Source organism: Onychostruthus taczanowskii, unplaced genomic scaffold (assembly GCF_017590055.1).
Source record: "Onychostruthus taczanowskii isolate IOZ18803 unplaced genomic scaffold, ASM1759005v1 scaffold52, whole genome shotgun sequence".
Taxonomy (NCBI): Eukaryota; Metazoa; Chordata; class Aves; order Passeriformes; family Passeridae; genus Onychostruthus; species Onychostruthus taczanowskii.
In genome coordinates, this window is record NW_024502791.1 from 6,233,057 (window position 1) to 6,246,784 (window position 13,728).

The 13,728-nt window shown below is 39.3% G+C and overlaps 1 protein-coding gene across 1 annotated transcript; it reads left to right on the top strand.

Annotated features, from left to right (window-relative positions):
- The first annotated feature begins 4,250 nt into the window (after positions 1 to 4,250).
- TLR7 (toll like receptor 7) lies at positions 4,251 to 10,985 on the top strand. The gene is made up of 2 exons (XM_041416491.1): positions 4,251 to 4,368; positions 7,828 to 10,985. The coding sequence occupies exons 1-2, from the start codon at positions 4,366 to 4,368 to the stop codon at positions 10,966 to 10,968; spliced, it is 3,144 nt and encodes a 1,047-aa protein (XP_041272425.1). The 5' UTR covers positions 4,251 to 4,365; the 3' UTR covers positions 10,969 to 10,985.
- The last annotated feature ends 2,743 nt before the right edge of the window (positions 10,986 to 13,728 follow it).

Sequence of the window (13,728 nt, forward strand, 5' to 3'; positions counted from 1 at the left end):
TACCTGAAATTGCAGTTTTTAATTACAAAAGCATTGTCATAGTTGAGAGGTGCTTCCTTGCTATAGTGCTGCATATAAAACCCCTTATTTCATCCAATCTTGCTTATTTGGGGATATATTTATAATAATACAATGATGTATTATAAAGTGATTTTTTTCATTCCAGTTAAGACAGTCTTCAGAAAGGATTTTTTTTTCCTCTGAGAATAAATCTAATTGCTCTTTATTTTTTTTTACCCAGTAACTTTCTATTGCTTCTGTGAAGCAATTCTATAAAGTAGAATTTCACCTGTAGTGCTTTCAGTGATGAATACAAAAATAGATTATATAAACTCTTGTGAGAATTCAGTTCAGCTGCTTATTCTCAGAGAAGTTCCTCATCAGAGTTGAATTTTCAGAATTATGTTACAACAGTGGAAATGAATTTACAATATTTGGTAAAGAAATTTATTAAATGTAATATCAGATAATCACATTATTTTGCAATTATGTTGTTAGACCCCAAGTCTGGGGCTATGTAATTATACCAAGTTTACACCCAAATACTACACAAAAGGCATGCAATACAATTAATGCACTGTATTAATTCACTTGCTTTATGCATCAGATTGTTGGAAGCAAACCCACTCAACTGCATTTAACAGGATGAGATGGGGGGAAAGAGCAGAAGTAAAATTGCAGAACTAATCTTACTGTATGTGCTGCAGCTTGTGCACCCAAAATACTTCTGAAGAGTTACAGGTGACTTCCAACAGCTCTGTGAAAATTGCCTCCATTTTGACAGAATTTAAAGCCATGGGAACAGAAAATGGTGAGGGCTTTGGTGTTTAATTCTCTATGCTCCCTGGTCCATGCCTGGATTCTGGTCTGAAGATCTGTCAGTTCAGCTTGGTGGGAAACACTCCTGTCCCTGCAGCATTCTTTTTAGATAACAAAAAAATTACCGCATTGCAGAAGTTGGAGGATTTAGCTCATATTTGTACATAAACTTTATATTGACTTGTTCCACTGCCCTAGTGCACATACACATTTTTTGATTTCTTGGTAAGTGTATCTGATGTTTGCAGCTTTGCTGAAAGCTCTTGTCATAGACTCCCAGGGGTTTTAAATGTCAAATGCTAAGAGTCTGGTGCTGAGGGGTTGGACTGTGGGAAGTGAAACCTCAATGTCTTTCTTGTATGAAGAGTCCCAAACTGAACTGCGATAAAGATTCTCCTTATCCCTTCTTTGGTTATTAATGCTTTTATAGGAATACTTTATTCTCTTTTTCTGTAGTAGCCAGCTTAATTTCTCTTTGGTCTTTAGACCCTGTCATTTTCTCCATGCTCACCAAGGCCCTGAGTGCTTCCTCTGCTCTTGTTATAGGCCAGTCTCCTCCAATGCTGTCTTCTGTTTATTGTTTTGGTTAGTTTTAGTGCCTGCAAATACATTTTTGCAACAGTTATCACCAAGGATCTTACACTATATACACAGATCATACATACAGAAGCTTTAAGGCATCTGCAAGTGATTTTGTTGTCATTTCCTCAATTTTGCAGCCCATTTCTCTTTTTAGTTCTTTTTGTACATCTGTCTACATCAGTTAGCAGAATCAACTTATGTATTTGAAAAACTGAGCAAGGTAACTGCTTTTCTTGAATAATTGCATGGGTAAATTACGCAATGTTACACTGAATGTTGTATTAACTATGAGTAGATGGGGTTGTATCCTCATTCTTGAAATGAGGGTCAGCACTTTAGAAAGAAGGCATTGCTGCAAGACCTTAGGACTGCAAATAAACTACCCAGATTTAAGACGAACACAGTGGAATCCTGATTTTGATAAATAAGTTAAAGCAAGTTGCTTTAAGTTTCCTTTTAGAAGACAGAGGGGGAAAAAAGGAAGTGTGAATTCACCAATCTGATTACAAGCCAGCTGATGACAAAACTCACAGATGAAGGACTAAAGCAATTACAGGTTCCTGCTTTATTTTAAAGTACATTCTTCACTCACAGCAGCAGCAATATACGTTTCCTCTTACCAGTGGGTCCTCCCCTAACACGTGATGTAGTAGGAAGTACTTTTTTGGTTTTTGGTTACTTTGTGTTTCAGAGGAGGCAAGAGATTATGTGCAGCTTCTGAGGGAAACTGAACTTTTAAAATCAGTAAACCAGTAACTCCCTGTGCCTCCAAAAATCAAACTATATTCAAGAGTTCTGGACTGCAGTGCATTTGCTTTCACCACTTTTGAAGGGAAATATTGCTGTATTTTGCTTTCCACATTTCATAGGTTTAAGGATAAAAAAGCAGCAAAAGCATGCTCTGTGTTTCTATTAATGTTTAGCTAAACCTGCAGTTTCACTCTATACAGAATTGAAACTCCTGTGCTCTTAGATGGGTAACAGCAAGTTTCTAATATAAAGAAGGATCAGCCTTATTTCAAAATAAAATTATGAGTGCCTGCCTAGGTATTAAAATATCTGAAGTTTGTGGGTTTAGACTGCAAGGAAGATTTCCAAAGACCCTGTGCACTTGCAAAAAATTACTGGTTTGGGTCATTGGACATGCGTTAAGAAACCCACCTGCAACCAAAACAAGTAGATATTAAGCATCTCATGTTCTGATGTCGCATAGCAGGGACATGGCTGGGTACCTGGAGAAATCAACACAGTCCAGCTTGTGTCAAATGACTCTCTTCTTTCATAATAAGCTAAGCACATTATCTTTGCTATAGGGTCAATAATATGAGTGGAAGCTAACTTTCCTTTGTTGTGACATACACAGTGAAATATCCAGAGCAGAATAGCTAGTGTAATGTTTGCTAGTGTAGAGCCAAGGTTTTCCTCCTACCAGAAATGTCTTGAATGGTCTTTCAACACACAGCAGGATTTTAGTAAGACTTTTGCATTAGTTATGGAGTACCCAATGAAAACTTCAGTGTTTTTTGAAAAGAAAAATCCGGTTATCAGTAAAGAGAAGAAGAATCATTCTGCATTTCATTACTTCTAATATTCAGGCACGAAGGTGAGAAATATAGTCCTGAATTAATATATTTGGGAATTAATAAGTCCTTTTCTAGGCCTTGATTGAAATGGCAATGATGTTGTACAACTTCCCTGTTTATGTCTATATGACTCAGACACTAAACACAGGTAATTTGAAAGTATGATTACAAATTCTTTCCCTCTTTATTCTTCAAGTTCCTATCACCTGAAATTAATTTCTCAGCTCCACCATAGTCAGAAAAAGTTATAAATTGCAATTGCAAATGTAAAGAAAAATATGTGGAGAAGGAAGGCATGAAAAAAACCCACAAACTCCCCCTAATAAACATCCTAAAAATCAAAGCAGTCTGTTCGGTGAGCATGGAGGCTTGTAAGTATGAAACTGTCTGAAAGAAACCATGTCATGTGAAATGCTGGATTGTCATCAGCATGTGTCTATGCATGTAGTTTTAAGCTTTGGCCCTTCTGCACTCTCCCACACAGTTTTGACCTTGTTCTGTGCCATTTCCTGTGCCCTTGCCACTATCTTTTTTATCCTTATTGGGTTTGTTTCCTTCCCCACAGTCCCATTCACTTAATAGGCATTTCTTCCATAGAGTATTCAACTTAGAACCTTCCCTGTTCTTGAAACTATTTTCGTCAGTAGTGGACGCCAAATAATAATAAGAATGACTAAACTTTTAAAACTGAACTATTGTTAACATCAATAACCAACTTCTGTCTCCCTTTTCATGCAGCTTATGCTAAAAACAGGGGGAGAGGGAAAGGAGGAACTTGAGCTTCTTCAAATCTTACTTTAGCCTGAAGTGACTGACTTATGCTTATGTAGCACATTTTTCTCCTTGCTGATTGATCTTAAACTTCGTGGCCAAATATTTCTTTTGGAATTCCCCATAGCTTGGATGTTAAACTTTTCACAGTTTTTTATGGTGTGGCACTGTATCTAGGTAAAACAGAGTTTGAAATTAAAACTCTGTTCAAAAGTAGCATAGTCTTCTATGCAAATTGCAGGATATGAGAATAAAAGCACATGGATGTATGAGTAACGTAAGAATTTGTTTAAAAGGGGAAAAATAAGAGTACTCAGTTATTTCTGTGGGGGTGGAGCAGCAGATGAGGTGCTGTTGTTTAAAATACAAATGTTTGAGGAAGTAGGTTGCAGCAGATGTTTCACATTCAATTATTTCTCAAGCTGCAATCAAGGTGAAAAATAGTGATAGAGTAGTGATTTCTGCTGTTGTCGTGAGTGAGTTATGTCATGTTACATTCTCTTCTGCACCTCAGCTGAACCACTGGAAACCACTTTGATGCTGTTTTCTTCTGCTCTGTTTTATAGTCTCTTCCAGCACCAAATCTGCCAGACCTGGAAGCACAAAGAAAATGGTATGTTAAACTTTCATTTTAAAATTGCTCTTAGGTATCTTTGACTGGAACTGTTGTAGAAGACTTTTATGAACATATTCTGCTTTTCTGTTTTGTAAATGGTACGGTGTACTGTTATGGTTAGAAATTGCGATGCATCATGACCAGAAAGGAAAGTATTAATTTGCATTAAAACTCATTGTACAGCAGTGCTACAGAATGAGCGATGAATGTCTTATCGAAATGCTCTAAGTTCTTCGGTGTTTATTTTTCTTTACCCTTTCCTCCTGTCATAACATAAAATGTGTGTGGAACATCTACAGAAAACCTTCCTTCAGAAACATATAGCTGTACTGTTGCTCAATATTTGAAGAATACCCTAAATCATTAAGAGTTTATGCACATGCCAGTCAAGACCAGCAGATTAATTAATTTCAAACTTCTTCTAAAGCCAAGAGTAGATCGCAAAGAAAAGAACAGCTCCCTCCCATACTTTTAAGCAGGTCTCTCATTGCAAAGACATTGCACAAGACAGCATTGCTTTTTCCTCTTATTTAGAAGACTTTTTGTTTGTTCTGGTACTGTAATGGACGTGAAGTTTCACACACGTAAATAGCCAGATACTGCACCAGAATGTAACTCTTTACAGTTCAAATAGCTAATGCTTTAAAAAGATTAAAAAGGAAAGGGAAGAACATATAAAGAAATGAAGCACAAAGATGGTAGTAGCTAGGCTGGCTCTGCAACAACTCTTAGGCTCCTAAAAATACTGAAATATGTGAGAGTTGAAAACCTGAGCATTGTAAAAGACTCAAGAATCTTTTCTTAAGAAGCATATTCAAAAAAATATTCAACGAAGACTTTCAAACCCCAGATTCAGAGCACCTAATTTCAGGCACCTAAATGTGCAGCATTAATCTCTGCTTGGTGTTTGCTCAGGCAGCTCTCCCTCAATCTTCAAACCCAGCAGTTCCTGCAGAGAGGCCTCTCTCTCTCTCCCACTCCAATTTTAGTGGTGCTGTGCTCCATGGGCACTTGCCTTGGGTAACCAGACTAGTTCTGGGGTCCATCAGTCTGCTAATGCAGGAAATGGAGGCAGGCAGCTGCACTGACATTACAGACTATGGTAGCATAGGCATTGTTTGGTATTCCATTAGTCTCCTAACATCCTTTACATGTATAATATGTTGTGTCCCCTGGGAAAGAATTAAGGAAGGCAAATTTTTTCAATAATATATCCAGATTTTTCTTTGGCAGTGTCTCTTGTCGCTCTAAGAAAGACCTTCAATTTTCCATGGGATTTAATAGCAGTGGCAGAGTCCTTCCTTCTCCTCCCACATCCCTGACCACATTACTGGAGAAAAAATGATTCTACTGAAAAGCTTGGGTGGTGAGAGGAAATTAATGCCTTTTATCTTTTCCAAATTCATTCCCCACTTACTCTGATTAGTAAGATCTATCATTTTTATCCAAGTGCTTTTCTACATCAGGAGATCAAAAAACTTAATCCTGCTCTAAAACAGATTGGCTAGACTGTACTGAAAACACTGGTGAACTTTCTTACCCAGTGAACTCTGGGTGGGTTTCCTAAGTGAACTCCAATAAGCCAAATGATGGTTAATTTGATACCTAGCAAATGAAAACACAAGAGTTGGAGATAATAAAATATGAATACACAGGCATGGCCCGGTTAGTCCATATGAGCCTTCCCTGAATAGTTGTATGAATGACAGCTGTGGCTGCCAGCCATGGTATTTAGCTACCTTGTCTTTTCCCAGAGGATCTGTGGAAAAGAAGAAAGCACTGCAGCACTGCCAGGGAATGGGCAAAGAAACTCGTAGCACTGTAGCAGTGTCACTATATCAGGTTACACTGAAGTCAAGGTCTGCAGTGGACTTTTACATTTTTCCTTCTATACTGGAGCTCTGTAATTCCAAAGATGACTGAAGGAATTACCAAAGTGATGCCATTTGGATGTTGAGTCAAGGTAGCAGAAGTGCAGTGCTGTGTGAGACCTGATCTAACTTCTCTCACATTTGCTGCCCTGCAAGTAACCAGAGTGCTCTTCCAGACAGATACACAGATGCAGAGGTAGATCAGCGTAGTCCTCTAAGGTAACAAAAAACCACAAATTTGTACAGGGGACAGAGTGCTTAAAGTAAACAGGGTGAACAACAGGAAGCCTCACTTCACCTCCAAGTCCATGTCACCTGCAAGGTACAGCTTTGACAGCACTCAACAGGGTTCACACAGAGTGCTTGGCAGGTCTCTGTATGTTCTTGTGTCCCAGCTAAAGAATTAAAAACATTTCCATGTATCTTGAACATTTTACCTAATCATCTAATTTTTAATGCTTAACTAGGTTTTGACATTAAATCAATATTATGCCACACGTAACCAATCCTCATTGTTTAAGAGCCCTCGATGTGTCATGCAAGCCTCCACCACTGAGTTTTCAAGGGAGAAATGAGGCTGTTGATTTTCTTGGGGTGTCTTGTCTTCAAAACTCTTGATCAGTACCAGACACAAGCAGTTAAGATGCTCGGCAAGGCAGCAAGATGGTCAGGGCCCCTCTGCCTGTGCCACACAAGCCAAGACTGGCAGCCTGCCAGCCAGAGTTTCCTTGACACTGACTGCTGCTGCGGAAGTAACTAGTAAGTTGTGAAATATTAAAAACTTTTTCCATAATACACACAAATCTATGAAGTCAGCAAAGACTTGACAAACAGAAGATTCTTAACATGCCTGTGGGATTTTGGCTCTGGTTATGAAGTCTGATTATTTGTCTTTTATGGAACATGCCCAGTGTTAAACTTGCCTTTGATTTTCATGTGCCCACCTCACATTGATACGTGTTTTTTCTATCCTTCTTCCTTATTGGGCATAGAAAATGCAAACTGGTATTAAACTTTATGGAAATAAAGACATTGACTGGCTTAAGTCAACTCTACATCCGTTCTGACACTTACTAGAGGAAGAGTACTTATGATAATGTTAAATTTGAATTAGGAACTCAGTCAATTGTTAGTGAAGTTTTGAAAGTTTACACCAGCTTTTAAGTGAATATAGATTTTATCTATCTTGCATACAATTTCAAAATGTACCTGTGCTCATCTCTGCTATTATACAATGGCAATCTGCAGGATATTTAATACCTCTTACTTTCCTGTAAAAGACAATGTTCACAGAGACATAGACTTTATTCACCCCTTTTCACTTTTTCAGGAGATATTTTTTTAATAACTCATTTTTTAGAGAGTGGTGTTTAAATTAATACAAGAATTCTTGGAGATAACAAAAAAGCATTTGAGCAGAAAAACCAACACATGCCTTCCGAAACTTATAATCCTACTTGCACATCCATTCTTGGTCAGTGTGAGACAAAAACCAGAATTTAGCTGTAAAGTTGGCCTGACCCAGTGTATAGATGAAATATTCTGATTGCATGAAACTAATACCTCCATTTCTCCTTGGTTTTAGGTACCTTGTGCAAAGATGTCAAAGGCATTGCCATTTATCTTGCTCTTCATATTCCCAATGCTGCTGTCAGGGGCTTGGTTTCCCAAAACTTTACCCTGTGATGTCAAACCTTCAGAAGATACTGTGACAGTGGACTGCACCGACCGGCGCCTTACAGAAATCCCCAGAGGGATCCCGGGAAACGCTACCAACCTTACCCTGAGCATTAACCATATTCCCCACATCTACCCAACATCCTTTGATCATCTTGAAAACCTCCAGGAGATTGACTTCAGATGTAACTGTGTGCCTGTCAAAATGGGGCCCAAAGACAATGTGTGCTCCAGCCCACTGAAAATTGAGAATGGCAGTTTTGCGGCCCTGACAAGATTGAAGTCATTGTATTTGGATGCAAACCAGCTGGCAGGAATACCTCAAGGTCTTCCTGCTACTTTAACCTTGCTGAGCCTGGAAGCAAACCATATCTTTTCTATCCAAAAAGCCAGCTTCTCAGAGCTAGGAAACATAGAGGTATTGTATCTTGGACAGAACTGTTACTACCGCAACCCATGCAATGTTTCATTTGAAATTGAGGAAACAGCCTTCCTGGGACTGAAAAAGTTAACAATACTATCCCTGAAGTCCAACAACTTAACACGAGTCCCACCCAATTTATCATCTACTTTAAAGGAATTGTATATTTACAACAACAGGATTCAAGAGATTCAAGAACAGGATTTAAGTGGCCTTCCCAACATAGAAATTCTCGACCTAAGTGGCAATTGTCCACGTTGCTATAATGCCCCATATCCTTGCATTCCCTGTCCCAAGAGCTCAATTCACATACATTCAAAGGCTTTTGACTCCTTGGAAAATTTAAGGATTTTGCGGCTTCACAGTAACTCTCTTCAGAGCATACCCAGCAGCTGGTTTAAAAACATCAAGAATCTCAAAGAACTTGACCTCTCCCAAAATTTCCTCGTGAGAGAGATTGGAGATGCTCAGTTCTTGACATTTCTCCCCAGCCTTGTGCAGCTTGATCTGTCCTTTAACTTTGAGCTGAAGGTGTATTCTCCTTTCTTGCATCTTTCCACAACATTTTCTTCCCTCTCTAACCTGGAAACCCTGAGGCTCAAGGGGTATGTCTTTAAAGAACTGAGGGCACAAGATCTATATCCACTGCTCAGTCTTCAGAATCTAACCATGTTGGACCTCGGGACTAATTTTATTAAAGTTGCAGACATGACAGTGTTTGAAGAATTCCCAGCTCTTAAGTTCATTGACCTCTCCGTGAATAAAATTTCTCCTTCTTCAGGGGAAAGCAACTTCTGTGGATTTTGCTCTAATCCTGGCATTTCAGTTGAGCAGTACAGCAGGCAACTACAACAAGAAATGCATTATTTTAGGTATGATGAGTATGAGAGAAGTTGTCGTTCAAAAGACATAGAGGCTTCTTCCTACCAGTCTTTAGTTAAGGAAGATTGCCTTAACTACGGAAAAACTCTGGATTTAAGCAGAAACAATATATTTTTTGTTAACCCATCAGACTTCCAGGGACTTCGCTCCCTCAAATGTCTCAACTTGTCAGATAATGCAATAAGTCAAACTTTAAATGGAAGTGAATTCTCTTACTTGTCTGAATTGAAATATCTGGATTTTTCTAACAACAGGGTTGATTTGCTATACCAAACTGCTTTCAAAGAACTAAAACTTTTAGAAATTCTAGATCTGAGCAATAACCAATATTATTTTCTGGCAGAAGGTGTTACTCATGTGCTTAGTTTTCTGAAAAACCTAGTCCATTTGAGGAAGCTGATGATGAATGACAATGACATTTCTACCACTATTGATACGGGAATGGAAAGTCAATCTCTTCGAATTTTAGAATTCAGAGGAAATCGTTTAGATGCTTTATGGATGGATGGCAATGCTAGATACTTGTCCTTCTTCAAGAACCTGACCAGCCTGGAAGAACTGGATATTTCCTTCAACTCACTCACTTTTTTGCCTCGTGATGTTTTTGAAGAAATGCCTCCCAGTCTCAAGATTCTCAACTTAACCAATAATCGACTGAAGAGTTTTATCTGGGGAAACCTCCCCTCTCTGAAGAACCTAGTGACTCTAGACCTGAGCAATAACCTTTTGACTAATGTTCCCCGAGAACTGTCCAATTGCACTTCATCTCTCCAAGAACTGATGCTCCGAAACAATCGCATTCAGAGGTTGACTAAATATTTTCTCAGAGGTGCTTTTAAACTGAGATACTTGGACCTCAGCTCAAACAAGATTGAGATAATTAAGAAATCTAGCTTCCCTGAAAATGTCATTAACAACCTGAAGATGCTGCTTTTGCATGGCAATCCTTTTAAGTGTAACTGTGAGGCTGTGTGGTTTGTCTGGTGGATCAATCAGACGCAGGTGACTATTCCTCTTCTGGCCACTGATGTCACCTGTGCTGGCCCAGGGGCACATAAGGGAAGGAGCGTGGTTTTCTTGGATCTCTACACCTGTGAGCTGAACACATCATATTTTATTCTGTATGCTCTGTCATCTTCAGCCATCCTTGCCTTGATGGTGTTCACAGTGATGAGCCATCTCTACTTCTGGGATGTGTGGTACAGCTACCATTACTGCACTGCCCGGCTGAAGGGCTATCGGCGCTTGCCTTCGCCTGCTTCTTGCTACGATGCCTTTATTGCCTACGACACTGAAGACCCAGCTGTGAATGAGTGGGTGCTGCAAGAGCTGGTTGAAAGGCTGGAAAACCAAAAAGCCAGGCAGTTCAATTTATGCCTGGAAGGAAGGGACTGGCTCCCAGGACAGCCAGTCTTTGACAACCTTTCCCAGAGCATTCAGCTGAGCAAAAAGACCATATTTGTGCTGACCAACAGGTACATTAAAAGTGGCCGCTTCAAGACAACATTTTATATGGCTCATCAGCGGCTTCTGGATGAAAAAATGGATGTCATTATCTTGATATTTCTTGAGAAGGTTTTGCAAAAGTCCCGCTATGTCCGTCTGAGGAAGAGGCTGTGCAGAAGTTCAGTCCTGGAATGGCCAACTAATCCTCAGTCTCAGCCCTACTTCTGGCAGTGCCTGAAAAATGCCATAGCTACGAGCAATTCTCTGGCTTACAACAAGCTTCTCCAAGAAACTGTTTAGTTCTGGCCTTTTCCTTAAATATTGTTATGATACACATGCACCTTGCTTGGCACTTTTTAGTGTGCAGCAAGAAATGATGCACTACGCCCTGGAAGTCACTGTTACAGAAAATCACCACTTTCAGTTCACTATAGGCCTGCAGCATCTCCTATGGTTGGGTCAGGTGTGAGTTAAACACTTGGTCAACACGCTAAGTACGCAGAGTGATGGAGTTGTTGTACCATGCCTAAGGTTGCTGCTGTTCAGACACTGTTGGAATAAATGGAATTTTAATAAAAATGTATAGTTTATATGCTGTATTTATGAAAATCAAGAAAATAAATCGCTGACGCATTTGTGTCCAGAAATAGCTTTAGTAAAGGTCGTTCTTTGATCTTAGGAGTTGGGAAAATAAAAGATTTGTTATCTTTTTGTCTTAGGCTTATAGCTTCTGAGTCTACCACTTCTGCCTGAGTGGGGAAACTGGGGAAAGCAAATTCTGTGGGACTAATGTCAGGGCTTGGGTCTGGTACAGGAACTCTCTCCCATTGTTGTGCAGTCAAAAAGTTCACAAATCTGAAGAGACTTGGAAGTATCTGTGTGGACTGTAATGGAGATATGAGTTCAGAAGATCTTGTAGGCTGTAGGTGAAAAGGAGTTATAAGATAAAGGGATTTCTTGTGCATGGGTGCAAGAAGGAGAGCACAGTAGATGAGCAGTAGAGGGAGAGGCACAAGGCAGATGGAGAAATTCAGTTAAACCAAAGAGACAAAGAACTAGATATATTCCAGATCCCTTCCAACCCAAACCATTCTATGATTCTGTGATCTCGGCCGCCTCTGGCAGTTCCTTGCCTAGGTCTTCTGTCTGGTCCTTTCTTTAAATAGTCCCTTTTTGATTTAGTTTGGTAGACAGGCAGACAAGAACACAAAAACAAACAAGAAAACAAATGCTCATATAATATTACAAGCAATAAGGATTTTTTTCCCTCCAAATTATCATAGTGGTGTTATTGATTTACAACAGAAGCAGGAGAAAGATCAGGGCCTGTTTAGAAGAGTGGATGTTTTGATTTTATTTTAATATAGGAAGGAACATCTGGGGAACTGAAGGCTTGTCAGCCTGACATCAGTGCCAGTGAAGGTCATGGGGCCGATCATCTTGAATGCCATCACGAAAGAAGTACAGGAAAACCAAGGTATAAAGTCCACCTGGCATGGGTTTATGAAAGGCAGGTCTTCCTTGATCTGCCTGGTCTCCTTCTGTGACAAAATGACCTGCTTAGTGGATGAGGGAAAGGCTGTGAATGTTGTCTATCTAGAGTTTAATAAAGCCTTTTACATAATTCTCCATAGCATTGTTTAGCCAGGAGAAAAGGCAGCTCAGGGACACCTTATCACTCTCTACCACCACCTGAAAGGAGGCTGTACTCAGTACAGATTCAGTCTTCTCTCTCATGTAGAAAGTGACAGGATGAAAGGAAATGGATTGGAATTGCACCAGAGGAGGTTTATATTAGATATTAGGGGAAAAAAAAAGTCATGGAAAGGGTTGTCAAGCAATGGAACAGTCTATCCAGGGAAGTGGTAAAGTCAACATCCCCACAATTGTTTAAAAAACATATGGATATGGCACTTGATATGTTTTAATGTTGAATATGGTCATGGTGCTTGGTTGATGATTAGACTTGACAATCTTGAAGTCTTTCCAACCTTAATTATTTTATGATGCTGTGATTTCTTATGGTTGTGTTTTTAAACCAATGATTTGAAGTTCAACTACTTTGTGCTGATTGTGACTGAGACAGCCACCAGTCACCATTTTGCCAATGAATCCCTCTCTGCTTCCAAACAACAAATCTAGGTGGGCACATTCCCTAGTCGGTTCCCTTAAAATCTCCACCAAGAAATCATCTTCAACATGGTACAAGACTGCTTGTGTCCATTGTATAATGTTCTTAATTGAGGTGTAGGAAGTTAAGATCACCTATAAGGACAAGGACAGCTGACCTAGAGATATTTTCTTAATTCCTTTTGGAATAATTCCTTAGTGTCATGGTCCCAGATGGGTGGTTGATAGCATACTCCCACAACAACACACATCTTCATCCTTTCCAGAGACTCTCAACCACACCATCACCAACCCCTCCCTCATATAAAGAGCCATCCCCTGACTTCCCTGCACTGCCTATTCTTCCTGACGAGCCTATAACTATGTTATAACACAATAACACAATGAATCAGCAGTATTGTTTTATTTAGTAAAGATATTTCTTAAAAGCAAGATCTAACCCACATTACTTTGCAGTTAAGTTGTTAATAACCCTGAAGTCTGTGGCCACATAATTATGCCAAAGTTTACACATGAGCACTACACTAAAGGCATTTAATGCACTGTATCAGTTCAGTTGCTTTATATATCAGATCTTTGTTTCAAATAAAGTGCTGAATTATTTGCCTTCCCTGTGCACAAGTACTGTAAATAAAGCTTCAAAATTACTTGTGCCAAGAGGTTGCTTGGCCTTCTATTCTTTTGAAACTCTTCTTACGCAGATTGTGGCCTGCACAAGTCAAATAGAGAAATATCAAAACAAGTCAAATAGAACACTGACTGTCATACAAACCTTGTTCGTAAATCATGCTCCAGCTGTCTTGAACATAAGGATGAACTGTTAATCACACCAGATTGGTAAACATCTTCATAATAAGATCATCCTTCTCTTTTTTTTGTGGTCTGACAGAAGGGACACAATGTTTAAATTTCCTTGGGAGTCTGAGTTAC